This window comes from Glycine soja, chromosome 5 (genome assembly GCF_004193775.1).
Source record: "Glycine soja cultivar W05 chromosome 5, ASM419377v2, whole genome shotgun sequence".
Taxonomy (NCBI): domain Eukaryota; kingdom Viridiplantae; phylum Streptophyta; class Magnoliopsida; order Fabales; family Fabaceae; genus Glycine; species Glycine soja.
The window spans coordinates 42,896,795-42,918,046 of record NC_041006.1 but is presented as its reverse complement, the minus strand read 5'-3'; the positions used below and the strand labels follow the sequence as shown (position 1 = coordinate 42,918,046).

Genomic DNA, 21,252 nt, shown 5'->3' with positions numbered 1-21,252 from the left:
ATTTGGTAGACTTTATTGTCACTACTTTCCATTAACCCATCTCTTTATATTTCTGATTGGGACAAAATGAAGTGTAGAGGTCCAGCTTTCTTTGTTACGAAAACGTGTTTCAGGCTTTTGATATGCTGTTATGCACTACTAAAAAACAATAGCTTTAAGATTTCTAATTTTCAATGACAAAAGCATCACACGGAAAAAGGTCTACACTTCGATTTAATTGGCGATTTCGGACTTAAACCAATTCCTCAGAGATCACTAGTTGACGTGTTTACGGTCCGTATGCAACACTCAATTTTACGAAGAAGTGACAGAGGAAGATAGTGTAGAAGCAAGTGCAACACAATGATTTTAACGAAGAAGCAAAAGAAAAATATATATATATAAAAAACGCAAAAAATAAAAGTACAAATAAGTAAAGAAAACATGCGTTTTTAATTCATATATGCTGTGGCTATTCAATTTCATGTATTTTACGTGCATCTGAGGAAATAGACGTGTATCCAAACAAAGTCTAAGTTGAACCTTGGCATGCAGTCTGCTATAAGACGTAACCCCATAAATCTATTGTCTAATGGCAACAGCTTTACCCGCAATTTGAAGCAAGCATTTTCATTTGCCAGCTCATCAATATGAGGAACAATAAGATGACAAAAGAATGCAAGTATAAATCAAATCACCAATTGAATCATGTACCTTCTTCAGATAAAGGTTATGAGAGTTTCAATATTAATATCTTCCGTAATTAAATTCATTACTAAAAATAATTGCAGCAATTTAGAAATGACGTAATGCCTCCTACATCCTGAAACTTCATGTCCATAAATCCTCCCTCCTGGGAAAAATGAGTTACTGTTTCTGAGATCATCAAAGCAAATCCTTTTAGCAAGACAAAGCTTGTCTGCAATAAAAATGAATCCCTTGGAAGGTGATTAATTTTAAAAAATGCCTGTACAAGGAAGGCAAAAACAATCAGAGGGTGACTTTTTCTGACAGAAAATGATAAATGGAAAAGTTGAAGCAAATGGCAAACTTGAATAACAGGATCACCCTTAATTTGATGCCCCAGCTTTACTACAGAATCCACTTCTTAGCCTCTTGTTGGATATAATATCAGAAAAAGAGTCTACAAGTTGTCCTGCCAAACTACCTGGATCATCGATAAGAGTTTGAATGAAGGTATTAACCACCCTGCGTTCTTGCTCTGTTGCCCTTAAACTAAACCATGTTAGCAATTTCAACCTAAATTCATGTTTGATGTGACCCTCACATTCTAGCCAACGAATTACTTTCACACAATACTCAAAGTTCTCATCCAAGGAACAAGAACCATCAGATATGCGTAAAGGAGAACCATTTATCAAAGTGCTGTCACAATCATGAGTCTCTTCGTTTGTGCTTGCTATCCTTTTCTTGCACATATCTATGCGAGAATCAACAGCAGACACTTCTCCTGTTGGCCCATGGGTCCAGGTCTGGGAATCCCCACTCCCATGTGATCTTGCTAAACCATTTTTCTCTAGATCATGAGAAGCAGCATCATCATCTGCCTCAACAGCTTGCAGCAAAGAGCAACCGTTATCTTCATCCCTAGAATACTCAAAAGGAGGTGTTAGCTCTTCATTTAAATCAGGAACTGAAACAACATTTAAATCAAGGCCTCGTGAAACTGAAGGCAACTGTGCTTCTGGAATTCTAAGCTTATCCACCATTTCACTTTGTCCACAGCAATTTTTCACATTGGCACAGCAAAACTCTTCCAAGTAACCTTGTTCTTGAGCCCAAGCAAGACGCAAAAATTTTCCAAGGTCTCGAACCTTGAATCCATAGCCTTCCATTGTGGCATTGGGCCCTATCTTGGAGGCCGAAGAATTACCCCTAGTTAGAAGGTTCTCTTTTTCATTATTCATAGCAACAGATGAAGAGGGATTGTTTTTAATTATCTCAATGCTCTTGGTGAAACACTTAGCCTCAGAATGACCCAAGTCACGTGTATCAGTGTAAGATATAATCCGAAAAGTATATTCTGTGCAAGGCTTGAGGTTGGATATCAAAATCCTCCTCTGAGATTTGGGAAACACGGAAACAGGATCTTTAGTGGGTGATTCATCCCAACTCTTGTAATACCAGAGCTTGTATCCCTTAATTTCCTCAGAACATATACTTGACATTTCAATTAAAATGATTTTGGCTGAGGAAGTTGTTACCTCTTCAAAAACAAACTTGCAAGCAGCAGGAAAAGAACCCTCTGCAAGTTATAAAATAGCATCATGAGCCAAATAAATGAGACTGAAAAGCAAGAAATTTAAGCTCCTGCCCCCAAAAAATATACAAATAAAAGTTAGAGCACTAGTTTCTACCTGTGGAATCTGAATTTACATTGGGAACAGTGGCAAGCCAGCTATCAGCTTTCTCGATAGCAAGAGAGCAGAGTTTCTGTATATCACTGGCAATATGGAGTCTGCTGACAATGCCTCGAGCCATCTTGGAAGAAACACCATTGACAGGACCAACTTCTGTCTCCAGTTTAGCCTTTGCCTCTTGTACTGTTTGATGCAAATCTTTGAATTTTGAGGTTCCATCCAGGAGCCTGTAGCTCAAATATATCCTGTAACAGAGTACATCTACACGCCGGGCATCCTTAGCTATATTTAGCTGCTTCTTCCAGCATCTGCCAATAATAAACATGAGTTACCAAGGTCACCAACATGGGGCTGGAAATTCACTTATTAACATACATGATGCAACTGGTTTGAATATATTATACAGTATACACATCTTTTGAGGAACTGAACAAGGCCATAATAGATTTCAATTCTTTTCATAAAGACAAATAGCAAAAACTGCAATAATATGTTGTTTGCTTTGTTGCTGCAAACATGTCGAATTAGCAAATGACAGACAGTGATGCAGAAAACATAGGCAAATCCTTTTTTAAATTCTTTAGCACAATAGTATATTCAGAATGAAAGTCAAAAAGAATTATACTGTTGAAACTGATGGGAACAAAGCTACGTGCAGTTATGACAGTGATTGGCAAAAAGTAGGAGCAATTACACATTAAAATAGGTGTAATAATAACTATTGATATTTTAAGATTAATGCACACGGCTTAAGAAATATTTGATATTACTCGCAAACTAAATATTTAGTCTAAAATACCCTCATTTAATATCTATGATGGGAGTAGTTGTGGAATAGATTGTAATTATGTAGAACATGTTAAATAGGGGGTATATGTGAAAGAAAATAATTAATGAGACTTGGAGTCTGTAAAACATCAATAGTTTTGGTCCGGAGTAAGTGTTATGTTGATGGTTAGGGCAAAAAGTTAAAAGCAGTTACACATTACTATTATTTATATACGTGTGTAATAGGGGAATAGGGGGATATGCGTGTATTGTTTTCTAGTAATTTGGACAGAGAATTCTGCTCTGTAACTTGTAAGAGTCTATGATTCTAGGACCGCAAATTCTGCTATATTTTGTGTGATTTAATATTACTCTTCTCCAATATATAAATTTTTGTTAGATCAGAAATTGCTAAAGATTCACCAAAGTCTTCATATAGTATATATTGACAGCAACAACTAAGTCTTCCCAATAGGTCAGTCAGCTACATGAATCAAACAACACTATAGTGTTCTATTGCAAATCATGTCTATAAACCAAACAAAACTCCAGTATACCAATAACAAAAAAATGGAACGAGGAATGTCAAATATCATCCACAGCACAACAGGTAAACATAATTACTTACCCAAGTATCCCAGTAACTTTACCACAGGACGCACAACAATAGCCACCATCTAGTTGCATCAGTTGCCCATGATCAACAACTCCCACCTTTTCATGTTGAAGGGCACATTTGATATGGCAAGACAACCCACAGGAGTCTCCTTGAGCAGATTCAGATGTGCATACCAACCAAAGACTAGGATCCTTGTTATCATCAAAAAGGTGACAAATACAGCAAGAGCATCTTCTACAAAACGTGTCATCCATAGACAGAACCGCCCTACAAGCAGCATTTTTACAAATCCAAGTGTTTGAATGGCCAAAATCAGAAGACTGGTCAAGAGGAGGTATGATTCGAGTAGGGTTTTCACCCTTCCGAGGTTGCTTTCTAGGGGGCTGATGGCTGAAACTAGAAACTTTTTTCGTGTCTTGTTTCTTAGTTATCTTACTGGTTGACTTAGTTTCAGACATTCTGCCTTTTGATGAAATGCTTTTTTTGTCCTTCTCAAAACACATTTGAAGAAGTTCCTTCTTTGGACCACATTTTAGGAACTGCTGAAGAAGTTCTGAACTTTTTGAAGCACCATCTGAATGGCCATTTTTTTCTGGAGTACTTTGCACACTGGAAGAAAGGCTTTGAACACCAGAAACTGGAGAAATAACAACCAATTGTAGAAGTATTTGGTGGAAACAACAAAAATTAAACTTCAAACTAATATAAACAATAAAACTAGGACTCATAAACAACACAAATAGCAAAGCTAGAATAAGACTATGTAGGGAGTAAAATATATGAATGCAATAAATGATGAACTGAATTCAGGTTCCATCAAAGAAATGTGAATATAAGGGTATTTTTTGTACAGTTGAATGACCAATGGAACTAATGCTTTCTACAATTTACTGCATTATTCAAGAGTCAGGACATGTTAACCCTTCAGATCAGATACAACAGAATTGATTCAATTTCTTTTCACAAAATAAAACCAGTCATACTTTCACCCATTTTTAAGCCTCAGATTACAGCATCATACATGGATGATAGACTTAAGAGTTGAGTAAGCCAAAAATCCAACAACTGGAACTAACAACACCAAATTATATAGCTAGGTATCATGCATGCATCAAGCAGTTGTTGCTACAGCATCAGTATTAGAACTATGCCTCTAATGGAGAAAAATAGACCTACCCACCATTGGTAGCATGCTTCGTAACTGCTTTGTTAGAGGAAACAATCACTTTTCTTTTTCAAAACCCCACACAAAGCTGGAAAATTTTATTATTTCTACAAAATAAGCTCAACCAAACATTCACACATCTTGCCACAAAACAGTAAGAATACAGAAACAGAGGACAAGAGAATAAGTATAAAAGGATGAACAAGCTAAGTGCAGTCCACAGAATTAGAAAGTAAACAATTTGAAGAACTTAAAAGGAGATGTACGGAAGTGGTTATCTGTGTGAGCATGAAAGAGCTAATCCAGGAGACAACAATTTACAAATGATAATGTGCAAACTACAAGAAAATTGACAACATTTTCATGTTATCCAAGTTCTGTTGCATACTTTCATTAAACTGCTTTGACAATATAGTTAATAAAAACCATTTGACAACAAATATTATCCATTAGCTTCTTAGAGGACAATGGTTTATATAAAATATTCCCCTCTTCATCAACAGAAACAACATGGAAGCAATCCACCTTAAAATTTATAAGCTTTCAACATTTGCAATAATTGATGTTTAAATTATGAGATACTAATACCAAACTACATTAGGCAAAATCATTCAAGATGACCAGCCAGAACAACACAAGTATTAATCAATTATGGCAGTTCTACTTCTACATGAACATCTACCAAAGAAAAGACCTGAAATCAAGTTCCTCCAGTCAGATTGCACAGATTTTGAACAAAACACTCAGATTATAAGCTATCAAGCAATAGGAGGGGTAAAAGTCTTGAGCCATCCTGAAAATGGATAAATTTATGATATGATCTTCATAATAAATTTCAAATAATAGGATCAGATTTTCAAACCAAAAGTAAGAATATTCACAATGAGGACTCGTGAAGCAGCACAAGTATGTACTCCAAATTAATTCAAATACCTTAAAACTAAATAAAAGAAGGATTAGATGGAAAATTGAAGGGGGTTGAGGGTGGCCGCTAGGAAAGCATCTCTGTAGCAAACAATGTGGCAACCATAGTTATCAATCTCAGATAGCAGGGAATAGCGGCCAACTCTGAAAATGCTATAGCGGGAGAGCAGGATGACCACTATTTTAAAAATTATAATACAAACTAAATAATTTATATGCTACACAACAAAATTAAAGAAATTCATTATAAATAATAAGTAGCAGTTCATACACACAATCACCATCAATCAATCTAGGTGTAATAAGAACATAGCAAAAGATGGTGGTTAAATTAATAGAAAAAGAACATAACAAATTAGATAATAGATAAAAATTAGCAGTGTGAATTGGGAAGTTGAAAGGAAGAAGAATAGAAGATCGGAAAAAAAGTCCTAATAAAGTGTGAAGAAGGAACAGAGGTACCTTTTTGAGGAATGGTCAAGGAAGAAGGGTTTCAAATCCTACATCTCTGAATCAAAAAATGCATAAAAAATGAGGAAGAAATCACATTTGTACCCAAAAAACCCTAATCAATGTTATTTTAGGGGTAAAAACAGGTTTTTGAAACCTATATCATGGTAGCGCTGCTATAACAGGTGAAAAGCCGTTGTTTTGGCTGCTATTGAAAACTGCTCTGCTATTTTAATCCTGTAGAAACCTAGGGCTGCTCCACTCTGCTATAGCACAGTTTTACTACTATAGTAGCAACTACTGGAAAACATCCAAGGCTAATGTGTGGTGGATAAATTTTGAATAACACTTAACATAGAACAGGGGGTCTATGCAATTCAAAGCACGTGCCAGAGCTTTATTTTTAATTTACCATGCATATCGACCAATTTGAATTTGAAATTTTATACATTTACATCATACAAAGATGGATTGTAATTATGGATCAATCCCTACGATTGATTAATATGTAATCATATCTTATGTTGGAAAAACGGCTGCTCATAAACACAAAAAAGTGGATATTTTCTTTTAGTCAAATATTATTATTGTAATCTTACCTTATACATATGATCAGTCTCGTATTAATAAAAAAACATGAAATATTTTTAACGTGATAGCTTGTGGGAGTAGAATGATGTACCTCTCTTTCAATTCATTATACTCGTTAAGAAGAACAATAAATTGCAAGGTAAACATGGACAATACAGTAAGATATAATCCCAGCTTCTAGTTGCAGTTCAGCTCAGTGTAGTCAAACACATCAAAAGTGAGCCTAAGGCACTGAGGCAAGGGGCCAATGGAATCAGCGCCATAAGACTTTCGGGTTCAAGCGAGGCCTGCCTTCAGTGCCTCATTGACAAGGATAAAAATTATCTAAAAGCACAACTATCTAACTTATTAACTGTGTGACGTTAAGAGAGTGAACCAACCATTCATGTCTCTTCACCTAATAGCTTAAATTTTTTGAATAGTTGGTTCATGGCATGGAATCAAAGCCTCTTCTGACCAAATTGAATTTTTGCTATGCTGCCCCGATTTTTATCTAAAAGCACAACTATCTAAATTATTAACTGTGTGACGTTAAGAGAATGAACCAACCATTCATGTCTCTTCACCTAATAGCTTAAATTTTTTGAATAGTTGGTTCATGGCATGGTATCAAAGCCTCTTCTGACCAAGTTGAATTTTTGCTATGCTGCCCCGATTTTTATAATAACAAGTTGAATTTCATTGCATGGTAGGTGGACCAGCACGTAGTGATTGTCCATGTTTCAAGCCCAAAAAGGCACTAGCATTAGAGGGATTGTTAGAGATGTTATATAAAACCATAAATGTACGTTCAACTAATAGATTACAGTTCTTGGTGAAATATTCAGAATGTCAGAAGAATAAATAGTAGTCAGTCTTTGGGACTCTTAGCAGCAAACAACGTAGGGTTTTGTAAAATGAACACAATGGTCTTTTATAAAAAATGCTATGCTTGAGTAGTTAATTAATATGAAAAATCAATGAAAAATAGTTAAATACTTTACTACTGAAGATTTACATCCCCAGTTTTAAAAAGAACATCACCGTTAGGGTTAATATTTATATCCCCAAGTTTAAGGGGGAAATAATTGGATACTCTTATTCTTATAAATCATTAAAAGGAAAAACCAAGAAATATCCCATTGGAAAAGTTAAATCATATATAGGTCTTATCTAATACTTAATAACCTTCCCTAAATTATAGTTATAAAAATTTGAATTACTCTCATATCACATTACTATTATTATTAGTAGTAGTATTAGTAATAGTATTAATGTATTATTATTATTGTCCTAAATAAGGTAATGTAGAGGTTCACAATTTAAAACACTTCAATATAACAAAGACAATCTGTACTATTTTTCATTTAGTATGACATTATTCCAAATTTAAAATAGAAAAGGAATGGAAAGGTTGTTGGATATTACACTTATGCAAACCATTGCTACAATTGTGTTCTGAAACTACACTCTTCAGATTAAGGGGGAAATACAATGATACTAATTAGTAAGCATACATGCTTATTGTTTAGAATTTATTCAAGAAAAAAAACATCACAAGCCTATCCCTGATGTAACGCCAGAACTAATCTTTAGCATTTATGCTAACAAGGCATATCACATCATTGGAATACTATATTTTACTTTAGCACATAACTACAATATATTTCATCATACAGGTCAAACAAAGTTCACGCAAATGATAAACCAAGAGAGCAGAGGCAGCTTCAACACCATCTTATTGGACCATTTTAGTTTCAAGATTCTTGACCAAGCAGGCACAGAACGTTCACATGCAACAAATCATGAGGCTAAAATATATAATATATAAATATAAATTATAACAATGATATATGGACAAATCACAAAAACCCTTGTAAATGACCAGTTGTACAAAACTAAGTCTTTATCAGAAAAGAAAACACAAGTAACCACATGGTTAGACATAATTGAGATAAATAGCAGCATGATTTTCAATGGTAGAACAATGGTAATATAACAGAAACATTTTTTAACACAGAGCATGGTTAATTCAGTTTGATCATCATGTAACTAGAGTTAGCTTAGTTAGTTATAAGTTAGTTACTCTTGTAATCAACTATATAACAGCTTACTAGTATTAGCTATATAAAAGCTCAATGTATTCATGTAAAAACTGATTTGCTCATTTGAGCATTATCCAAAATAGTATTCATTTTCTCTTTTTTCTCTTTTTTCTCTTTTCCATCTCTATACCATGAATTCTAACATGGTATCAGAACAATACCATTTCCTCTCCGCTGCCACTATCGATCAACCTCTCCGTTCGCCGCTGCCACCGTCCTCTGTAATGAGTCACCGATTCCGGCCAACACCTACCTTCGATCAATCCTTATTCATTTTCTCTTCATATTTCCCTTTTCAATTTTCGATTACATTTTCCTAAAAATCTTCCAATACACAAAACCCTAACATTTTCTCTTTCCTTTTCTGGCCAATCTAGATCACAATTCATGAAACCACCACCCCCAATCAGCTCACCTTTACGTCCGCAACAAAACCCCTATGTTTTTGGTCGCCGCTGCCATGAGACAATTTCTGACCGCCGTGTGCCGCCTTCCTTCGCTGTGAGTGGCAATTTCCGACGAGGATGCATATGGAACTATTGTCTCAAGCTTGATGACAGATTTGATACCCTTGAGTTTGGTAGATCTAGAGGTTCTCTCCATGTCTAGCATTGCCATGTTTTGCCTACAAGGTGTTTGATTAAATGTTTCTAAAGATTTTGAAGATATATTGGCTACAGTTTGAAGTCTTGCACTATTTCAAAAAGGTTCACACCAACTGTTTGGAGACTTATCTTTTCATTGTTTCATTAATATTTGACCTGTTTTGGCTTATTGTTTGCAGCCTTTTAGGCTTGTTTTGATGATTGTAGCTTTTGCCATGTGTGGTGGTTAAGCATTGTTCCTTTGTTTGCTTCTATCCATGGTGGTTAAGTACTGTTTTAGCTTCTACCATGGATGGTTAAGCCTTGGTTGCTTTTGTCTTGAGTGGTTAAGCATTGTTTAGCTTTTGCTCTTGATGGTTAAGCTTTGATGATTTGAGTGTCAGCCAAGTGGCCTTGTTGTTGCCTTTGCTTGGTGGTTAAGCTTTGATTTGCTTATTTTGACCTTTGATGCTTGCTTTGGACTCTTGGAAGAAGATTGAGAAGGTCGATGTTGGTCGAAGACTTCTAGGAGCTATGCACCATGGCCACACCTACATTTTGATTTATTCCTGAATCATTCTATTGTTCTGACATGTTTCTTTATATTTCAGTTTTAGAGATTACTAGTGTTACTAGCATTAGCTATATTTTCAGTTTCTGTATTCCAAGCTGGGAATGTCAAATATGTATTCCTAGCTTGAGGGGGGATCTTAACATAGAGCATGGTTAATTCAGTTTGATTATCATGTAACTAGAGTTAGCTTAGTTAATAGTTAGTTATAAGTTAGTTATTCTTGTAACCAACTATATAACAGCTTATTAGTATTAGCTATATAAAAGCTCAACATATTCATGTAAAAACTGATGTGCTCATTTGAGAATTATCCAAAATAATATTCAGTTTCTCTTTTCTCTCTTTTCCATCTCTATACCATGAATTCTAACAACATTCAACACACAATTTATAAAGGCAATAAGACTTTTAATCACATGTTCATCTTTCCCAAACTCAAATACCATATCCCACGGTATAGTTAGTAGTTACAATAAATTAACATGTCAAAATAGAATAATAAAACAACACTAGTTAACACTCGACTCTAGATATTCCACACAAAGAGAAAACAAATTATCTTAAAACTTTTTAAAAAGTAGACTCAAGAAGAAACACAGAACCATACCTTTAGCAAGGAACTTCTCTTCTAAATCCATTTATAATTGCTAAAATCTATGACCTAATGGCCCTTTCCTGACAAACACAGAGATATAGCATTACAAGGATGTTTTTATTAGTGGAAACATCAAAGCTGTGTCGTAAGTTACCACTCCACTCTATGCCAAGTATAAAGAAAAGTAAAGTCTCAATTATGGAAATACACCAAATAAAGTTAACAAAGGTAATTCATATATGTTTAACATGGCAAGTAGCTTAAATTCCAGCTGCTCAAGATCAAGAACAAACATCTAAATAGCAATGCTAACACGAAAGTTTTGTTTTTTAAAGTTCGCCTCTACCTTTACTTCAACAAACAAAAAAGCCATGACATTTCACATGGACGATGTAGATTTATATACTCAAATACTTATGGCTCACGAACAGAACATAATAGACCAGCAATAAATGGAACTACAGTGCAGGATAGGAAAATCAAATCAAATTATTCCAACTACAAAATAAACACAGAATATTAAAGGAAAAAAAATTAAAATCACACGCCACTACATCCATTTTTTTCTTCCCCGTGTAATCACAATCCACAATGCCTCATGCAAAAGAATAAAATAAACACAAATCAAATAACACAGAAACTTACCCACAATAATATCTCAAACACCCAATTGTTACGACCAAAATATTTATTTTTAAATACGTATTATTGTACACAGATACGAAAGACAAAGTTAGAAGTGAAGAGTGTTCGATAAGGCCTCGTACATCGCGATTTAACAGATTCTCCCACACGCATTGCACCGTCCGCATTGACGAGAAGTGAAATCAAAGCGAGTTTTTTTTCTTTTTTACCAAAAATAGAAACAATTCCAATATGCGAATATGAACGAAGGAAAAACGAAAACGCGTGTTTTGTTACAGAATTACAAAGCATGGCATGATAATAGAGAAGGAAAAAAAAGTGTATGAACGGAACGAACGAATCTGCGTAGAAAAGAGAGCCGAAAAAAAAAATAGACAAAAATAAGATAAAATAAATAATAAAACAGAAAAAAAAAGAGCAATAATTATCGGTAAAGTTGAGAAGAGAATCTGCACCTTGAAAGAATGGAGAGCGTTTTCTCCAGACAGAGCATGAATGAATGAACAAATCCAAGCGCAAAGAAATTTCTTCTTCGTGTTAGTTGTTTGTTTTGTTGTTGAAGAGAGAGAAGAAGTTGTACGAGTTGTTCACGTTATAGAAGGGAGAGAAGACGGCGAGAGTGACGCGCAGAGGAGCGCGTGCATGGGAAGGAGTCTGAGACTGAAAGCAACAACGGGTTTGGGGATTCTGCTTCTGCAGTTGCACGGTTACCGCGACGCATCTACTTACTCCCACACTCTCATGACTCTATATTTATGCTAACACTGACTCACTACATACGCTTTTTCTTTTTTTTCCTTTCCTTCATATGATATTCACCTCAAAAGGCCGTAACTTAGGTTTGAGAAAATATTTGAATTAAAGTATAAATAATAAGTATAAAATTCAAATTATTTTTTTCTTGAATAATAACTTTTTTTCTACAATCAAATCACCCCTAAATGTCCTCTCTACAAGGTGAAAACTAAAATATTTTATTCTTCCAAAGTTTTTTAAATATTTTTAATAAATAAAATAAAATACATTTATGCAGTTGAATCAAAAGAGGAAAAAAAAGTCTCTGTATTTAATTTGCAAGGAAAGGAGAAATTTGATTCCTTCAACGTATATACTACACTTTAAAGGATACGATGTAAAACAATAACTACTGATTAAAAAGTTAATTAGTTATGAATTTAGTTTATATACTTGTCTACACTTTACTATTTTGACATTATATGTAAAAATTGTATGTATTAGTTCATAGACAAGCAATATATTTTGATTTTTTCCTTTTACACACTTGGTAATGTTATCGTTAAGACTACTATAAAACTATTCCAATATATAGTTGTTAAATTGCTAGAAAAATCTTACATGTTTTAACAATCACCGTAAAAAATTTATTGCTTCGCTCTCTCCCCTCTCTTTCACATTCTTTCTTATTTGAATATTCTATTATCGTGGGTTATGCTTTTTGAAGATAAATATTTAGTATACCATCTCATGTTTTTCGTATTAATTGAAAAGTTTAAAAAGTTACAATCAAATAATATATATATATATATATATATATATATATATATATATATATTATCTTTAAAATTAGTCAAATACACTTCTAACATGTATTTGAGACATGATCTTATGCTTTCAATAGCGAAAACGTTTAACTTAAATTCTTATATCTTTTAATCTATTTTTAAAAAATATAGATTTAATTATAAATTTAATTTGATTTTTTTAAAGGGATTGCTAAACATACTTTGACTTTTTTTTTTTTAGTTGGAGTATGTTAGCAATGTACACCAAATTTTTCTTTACTAGAAGTCCATTAAGTTGTGTTGCTCTAGTAAATTTATTTAAGAGTATTACAGTTATTTATTATTTAATTGTTTAAAAAATGTAATTTCTCTCTCATTTAGCCCCTTTTCCTCTTTCTCTCTCTCCGACTCAGTGAATATTTGAATACACCATGGCCACTGCATCGTCTTCGGCTTATAGCATGATCAATTCTCTTTCTTCTCTCACTAAATTATCTTTCCAAATCAAAAATTAGCTATCAGTATTATCTACCCTTCTTTCTTAAATCCTTTGTCCCTCTCACTTTTATGGGTTTGTTATTCACTATAGCACCTTTACATCTTGATTTACATTACCTATGACAGAGTTTGTCACTGGAAGGATAAAGGGTGCAAGTGAGATACATGAATCAAAGAAGGTGAAAATATAAATTCTAACACAATTAATAAATTACGATTACAAAAATATAGAAAGATGGGATTTGAAAAATTATGAAATGTTGGGGGGAGAAGATAAAAACACAAAGAAGATTTGGAAAAGAGAAATTAGTGGGTGAAAAATGAAGAGATAGAAATGCGAGAGAGCAAAGAAAATTCTTATTTTTTAATTGTTTATAAAATTAATTGCATTTTCCTATTATGTCCCTTAAATGAAGTTACTAAAACAAAGAATAAAGAACTGAGAGTATGTTAGCAAACCCCCTTAGTTAAATAAGTTGTCAATTTTAACAATAACAATATAGTAGAATATAAATTATTTATCATAAATTAAAAATATAAATTATGTGTTCAAAATTATTTCTTTATTACAAAATTTAATTATAATATTAAAATTTAATTGATATATTAATAGTGTAAAAAAATTACATCATCAACCAATTAATCACAAAATTTTACATAATTAACAAGTTTGAATCTTATCAAAAGTCACATAAATTATGAATTATATATGATTGGTTGATAATTAAACTCATAATATATATATATATATATATATATATATATATATGTGTGTGTGTGTGTGAGAGAGAGAGACTGTTTATTTTTTATAAATATTTATCTTATATATTGCAAAAAAATAAAACACTAGTTATTAAATGATTGATTTCGTTGACTCAGTGTTAAAGAATATAAAAAATGCAATTATTTACATTTCATTATAATTAGTTACTCAATTATTATAGATTTTTCCATTTTTTGAAAGATACATTAAACATTAAACAATTATATATATTTAAAACCATAACTATAAAAACATCGTTCATAAAAATATAAAATAAGTATTATTTTCACTAAAAGTGAATTTATTATAATTTATAAAATAGCTCAATAAAATCAACTAGTTCTTAGTTTAAGGGACTGGATTTTCTTGGATAAAGTTCAAGAGTTTAAATTCATGAATGAAAAAAATCATAAATAAAGGAATTCTCATTAAAGAATAAAGATGTTTAATAAAAAATTTTAACAAAAATTATTCATCCATAAACTTAACAAATACTCCACGATAATGTTAGGATGAATTAAAAAACCTTAATCAAAAGTGAATAACGAAACAAATATATATTAAGGGTAAAATTGTATTGTCAAATTTATTTAACAACCTAAAAAGACCTTTACTTCGGTGGATCACTTTTATAATTGGTATATTTTGTACCACTTTTATGTACCATTAGATTAATCTCATCAATATGGTTCTATATGTGCCTTTTTATACCATATTCCTCTCCTAACTCCTACACAACTACTTCCACACAAACTCACAAAGATGGAGGGGCGCCATGGCGAGGTGCATATTTAATTGCCGGTGGCACACATAGTGGGTCTAGTTGATGGCAAGAGTCACCAGGGTGGAGGGGCATTGCTTCATAGACTTGTGTGAAGGTGGATGGACACTATACAAGTGGCAAATTTGGTTGACATCGAGTCTCACAAAGATGGAGGAGTATTGTGCGCGTCAAATTTGATTGTTGATAGCGTACGGAACGGATTTGTTTGATGGCAAACCCTTCATCAAAGTCACTTACTTTTCTAACAACAATAACCCCATCAATCAACTCTTGTGATTCAATGCGACGTCAATTTTGAAAATTCTCTTAGATTTCAAATTCGTTTTTGGAGCTGATTGCTTTAGTCTCCAATTCATGTTCTATGTACCCTTTAACGTGAGTTTTATCTCGAAGGAGGGACCATGGTATTGGTTGATAGAGGCGTTGTCTGCATTGATGACATTTGATTGTTTTTTAATTTTTTTCTTAAAATCAGATCCGATTAGAATCACTATATCTCGTTTCTTAGAATCCTCCATGGATTTCATGAATGTTTTATTGTTTTTCATTTGATTTTTGTTTCTCATTCTTAAACAAACAATAAAAATCAAAATTTATTTGAATATTTCATTTAAATATCAATTGATTTGTTGTTATGACTATGATTGTCTTTATGAGAACTAAAAATGAGGTGAATTTGAAAGTGCTCAAGAAGCATGATTGACAAACAATGTTTGTTTATGACCAAATCCGGAGTATTAAACTATTCAAGTGTTGAATCATTTAAAGCTTGGATTGGATTGGATGATTTCAACAAGCGAAGGCTTGAATCAACAAAAAAATTATGTTTTTCTGAGACCCTAAAAAAAATGAACCTGGTGATAGCGAATAGCTAGGTTTTGCTTTCTGCCTACAGGAAAAGTACATAAAGCAGTGATTCCCCATTCCATTGGTACGTGTTTTAACCATTCTATTTTTTGCGAGTGAGAGCAACATTATCCAAAAAATATATATTTTTGCTTTTATTATTTGTTTTTAGCTAATATTTTGGAAACAAAAGGCGTCGTTGGGAGCCTTGTCCACAGTGAAACCGTTCAATGAGTTCGCCATTATCATTTGGTTGGTGTCAAATATATATTTAAAATTAGTAAATTACAATGTCTTTCTGATATAAAAAAAAAAGTATAATTAAATGTCTTCATCGTTTTTGTGTTGGGGGTGGGGGTGGGGACTGGGGGAGGATGAATGAACTTCATATTTAATAGTAAACAAAATGAGATACATCAAAATTCATATAAAGATTTTTTTTTCTTACAAAACAACAAGGTTATATTCTAAGATCTTGTGCATACAGTGTACTATTCAAAACCCCACCTCCCAACCAACCCGATAAATAAAGATAATATAATTTTGAAGATTTCCAAACTTTTTTAGTTTTTACTGTAGCATTCCGAAAATGGACTGACAGAGGTATGCATTATTTGAGGGGGCTATGCCCCATTTTTTTTTGTTTATTTTATTTGTAATTACTGTATTTTCGATTAAATATTGTCAAACTTTAAAAAATATTTTTTTCGATAAAAATATGTGATTTTTTTATTGATAAGAATACGTGAATTCATTTCCTTCAAACTTTGAAAAATACAATAAATTTTTAAATATAAGAAACTAATTTTACATAGTTTTTTTAAAGATGTTATACCAAGGGCCAATAATTTTAAACTTAACTATTGTAGTAAGGTGTTTTCTGTAACTTTTTAATTTTCTTCAATTTACATGTAATTACCTTTATAAAAAAAGTAGTAATGTTTTTACTTTGAATGTAATTTTAGTTTTTAGGAATTAGGAATTTAGTTCCTCTCATATGAGTAACATCATATAACCACTTTGAAGAAAGTAAGACATAACTTTAGTCAAACTAAGACCTAATTATCAAATTATAATTTGATTTCCTACTTATGATTATGAACTATTTTGATTAGTTTCAACTAGACATGACAAAAAAATCCATACATGTGGGTATCTGTCTGAATCCGTCTCGATTTTGACGGGTAATATTTAAGTTGATCGGGTATGAGTTCAGATTCAGGTTTTTTCCGATAACCAAAAGTCGGGTACATGTATGAGATTATTACATTTGTCTTGACCCCAAACCCAGACCCGTCCCGTCACTTAAAATTTTTAGAATTTTTGCATAATTGAATCAAAAGGCCTAAAATTTTATTGCTAGTTAACTTTATTTTAAATTTTTTTACATAATTTAATATTTTTTTCTTAACGATTTTTGTAGACACATGCGCTATAATAAATTTATTGATATATAACTAGTTAAAAATAAATATTTAACAATTAATTTATTTTTTCTAAAATCAAATTTATAATATTTTTTTAAAAAAAAATATTTTTCTAATTTAAATCGGGTACGGGTATGAGAACATATTGGAGAGTCGGTGTTGAGGAGCCAATACTCGTCCCCGCCTTATTACCATGCCTAGTCTCAACAACCTAATAGTACAACTTTAATTAATTAGTTAATTAATCAACATAAGTACGGTCTGTCTTACGATATTTATTTATAGCAATTTGAAATTAATTTGCACTTTCAAATCTCACTTTAGAATGTACATAAATTTGAATTTTTATTTCACCACAAAAAAAAATATTTAAAAACATGTTTCAACAAAATCCAGGTATGTTTTGTTTGGACATAATTTTGAGTTTTAAATCATTAAGTAAAACACTTTTTAACGAGTCAAACAATTTATTACTTGCATATTAGCAATAGTTCATTGATTAACGGAAAAAGAAACTCCAATTATAAATTGTGTATAATAACGTCAAAATTTTTATTGCATTCCACAGTGCATTCAAACTCTTATTCATGATGAAATAATAATGAGTTATTTGTTGTAAAAATATAACTTTGAAAAAAGTTGCATCAAAATAAGAAGATTTTTAAGTTATGTTTAACAAACTTAATTGGAAGTTAAAAAATTAGCTTAAAATTAAAAAATTAGTTAATAATTAAAAATTAGTTGGTGGAGTCATAAATGTTTAGTAAAATTATTTATTGAAATAGCTGAAAATATAAAATTATATAAAAGATTAAAAAATATCTTAAATAAAAAATATGAAAAAGAAAATCTAATAGATGTTTAATGACAAAAAAGAATATATATATAAAAAACTGAAAGTTAAAACTTATTGTTTTAAAAAAATATTACTTTAAGTAATGTCATAAAAATTTTTAGAAGTTATTAAAAAAATAATTTATCAAATAATTAAACAAATTTTCCAGTTAATAAAGAAAATTATAAACTAGTTAAAATATTTTATTAAACATATTCTTCATATGTATAGAAATACTTTTAATCTAATTTGAATATTGTAAAAAAGTAACCCTTAACGACAGGATGGGTTAGTAGGTGCACTTACAAGACTACCTCCAAAGGAAATATAGGTTAAAGAAAATATTTGATCAACATCAAATATATGTTATCCAATATTTAGGGAGAGTAAAAGAGTAAAAAAATAGATAAATATAATATGATTTTATAATGTGATTGAAAGAGAGACAGAGAAAAATAAGAGATATTAATAAGGTCTATAAATTATAAATGATTCATGTATCATTACTCAGATAAAAAAAAAAAACTAAATCACATATTTCTATTTAACAGTACATTAGTTAAGAATAAACCAAGTAGAGATAAAGATTTTGTGAAATCTTTTAAGATATTATATAGGTAAAAGGATTGGAGGTGGTTGGATGTATTTACTATCATGAATTATTATTATCTTAAAAGAATCACATAGAAATATAAGAAATATGTAATTGATGTAAGTAAAGCTATTGGAACTAATATTTATATCATTTGTGGTTACAATTAATTCTCCATGAGATAATTATATGATTTTTCAAGGTAAAAGAATCTCGATTTGTGATAAGGAATTAATATATTAAAACTAAGTTGAATTGTTTAAAAAGTATCTAAATTTAGTTTCTAGTAAAAATAATTTTTTATCAGACTTATTTGTCTTTAAATTATATTTTGAATTAATGAGAGTTTTTTTTCTTTTCAATGAACGATAGAGTTAAGTGAAAGAAAAAATAGTTAAGAATATCCAACCAGTAATCGACACGCACGCAATAGGAGTTATTATGAATGGAACACTAAATCTTAGCCAAGGAATTATATTGAATTAAATTAAAGTATGGCTAATGAATCATAGGAGTTAGACGACGAAAAGAATCAGTGAATGTCAAAAGGTGAGCTTTAGTACTTTTCGATGACTCATTGGCACTTTTTCTTGTGCTCCGGATTCACTTTGGGCGCGGCGCAGCCACAAATCAGCCGTCCCAGTAGCGTTATTGGTTGTTCTGTCATGTGATTTGACAATTCTCTAACTCACACCCCTCTGCTCTCACGCACCAATTCAAATCAATTATTTCCTTATTGAATTTTCCATCAAACAATAATTATTTAGATTTTGTTTTCAATATCATTAAGGGGTTATTTGGTTGTATAAAAAATGAGGGAATGTAAAAAATATCTAAACTAAATTTAAAAAATATTAGGCTCATGTTATTTTTTTGAAATTTTTTTAAATAATAATTTTTTCTCTTCAGTTAAATAATCCCTAAGTGAGTAATTAATCATTTTAGATTATTTTTATAAATAAAATATCAATATCAACCTCTTTTCAAATAAGTTATTAGTATGATTTTGTTTACCCTTAAACGATGAAAATTACATTTTTAATAATAAATTCAAAAAGAACATGATAAGCGTAAAAAAAAAATAAAAAAATCAACAACTTGTACGTGTGGAGCCTCAACTACCGTGATGTGATACTGATACCCTCACCTCTAATTTTTCTTTCACAGATGTTTGAAAAAAAAAGTATTGTTGATTGTGATGTACATATATTTTCTACAACGTATATGAACAGAATCTCTATATCACAACGTGGAATTCATTATTCTTTTGGCATGCTCTTAGTATGTTATCCTTTGTGGAAAAATAATTTTGTAAATAAGTTTGTATGGCTACTATATAAAGAAATAGTATATTAATTATTAAGCTAATATTACATGTTATTGTCAAAATTTGAAGTTAAGACACGTCAATGTGATTGGAATGAGTTTTAGGACTTTACACGTCGACTTTGAGAGAATAGAGGATAATATTTGTTGAGAGGATAGAAGGAGGGACCCACAAGACACTAAAGTAAGTATTTTTAGTTAGGAGATAAAACATGTACATGTTGCTTAAATAAGACTCAAGAGAGAGAGCCATAAATTTGTTGCTTATGTTGAGGTGTGTGAATGATTATGTAGAGATTTGATGGAACCTAATATTTTATAGGAGTGAAAAGTAACTTGTGGATTATTCAGGGAGCTTATAGATAATGTTAGAGATAAACTTTAACTTATGAATAAAAGTTATAAGATAATTGTACCTTGTATTTTATGTGTAACTTTGTAGATAGTTAACTATTTATCAATAGATAATATATTCAAATATTAATAGATTAGAAATAATCTGCCAATTGGGAAATTCTAATGGTCGAGACACTCCTATTACAGGACTAACGTAGAGGATTGATATATGTCTCAAAGTGTCTTATATGATAACACGTGTATTTTATGAGTCATGGATAATATATTATATTTATATATTTTAATTTATAATATAATTTTTCATATTTTAACTTATGTGTGTTGACTAATGATTATATAGACATTTTTACACTCATCGTATCATAAATAATTATATATAATAAATTTGTTATCTTTTAAAATATCTATTTTAAAAATTATATCAATAAAGATTTTTTGTTGGTAAAAAATATAAATTTATTTACATACTACATATAAATTATATTCTTTTATTTATATTATAAGGCTTTATTTTTGAAGGAATATTTACAAGACTTAGTGTTACAAGAAAAGCGATCATGAAATGCAAGAAAATTATTGATTACATATCTAATTTAATAAATGATTGATTTTGTATCTTCTGATATACAATGAAAAAATCCACTTAAGCATACTGTCAAGGATCAATTCCTAATCATACTAAGGAAGATGACTTTTTGTGTGTTTGACAAGTAGTTGAATCTAATGCTAATGGACTTTCAAATGAAAATTGTAACATAATTGCTTTGAACTTTTTCTATTCCCCGTTCAATGTGATCACAAACACTAATCAAAACATACCAGAGATAAAATGTATTTCAATCATCTATAGAATTTATTTTTTTACTATCCGCAAACAAACAAAAAAAGCAAGAAAAAAAACATTCTGTTTCGGTTTTGTGTTAACGAGTTTTGGGCCAGATC

General features: G+C 31.2%; 1 protein-coding gene across 5 annotated transcripts; it reads right to left on the bottom strand.

The window, feature by feature from the left end:
• Positions 1-495: 495 nt before the first annotated feature.
• On the bottom strand, positions 496-12,098 carry LOC114413598 (VIN3-like protein 1). 5 transcript variants are annotated; one of them, XM_028378076.1, is made up of 6 exons: positions 11,815-12,098; positions 10,727-10,794; positions 3,757-4,384; positions 2,358-2,668; positions 1,048-2,245; positions 583-946 (listed from the first exon to the last, which is right to left on the bottom strand). In XM_028378076.1, the coding sequence occupies exons 2-5, from the start codon at positions 10,755-10,757 to the stop codon at positions 1,050-1,052; spliced, it is 2,166 nt and encodes a 721-aa protein (XP_028233877.1). In that variant the 5' UTR covers positions 10,758-10,794; positions 11,815-12,098; the 3' UTR covers positions 583-946; positions 1,048-1,049. The 5 variants fall into 5 exon arrangements, with proteins under 5 accessions (XP_028233876.1, XP_028233877.1, XP_028233880.1 ...); XM_028378079.1 differs by adding an exon at positions 6,299-6,344 and having other exon boundaries at positions 583-2,245; positions 11,815-12,097; XM_028378075.1 differs by having other exon boundaries at positions 496-2,245.
• Positions 12,099-21,252: the final 9,154 nt, after the last annotated feature.

What these genes read in the sequence shown, in the direction of transcription:
- LOC114413598 (XM_028378075.1), bottom strand. Translation starts at nt 10,757, where the DNA reads ATGGATTTAGAAGAGAAGTTCCTTGCTAAAG. An exon ending in AGAGAAGTTCCTTGCTAAAG is followed by an intron (nt 4,385 to 10,726) that starts GTATGGTTCTGT and finishes TTATTTCTCCAG; the next exon opens with TTTCTGGTGTTCAAAGCCTT. An exon ending in AAAGTTACTGGGATACTTGG is followed by an intron (nt 2,669 to 3,756) that starts GTAAGTAATTAT and finishes TATTATTGGCAG; the next exon opens with ATGCTGGAAGAAGCAGCTAA.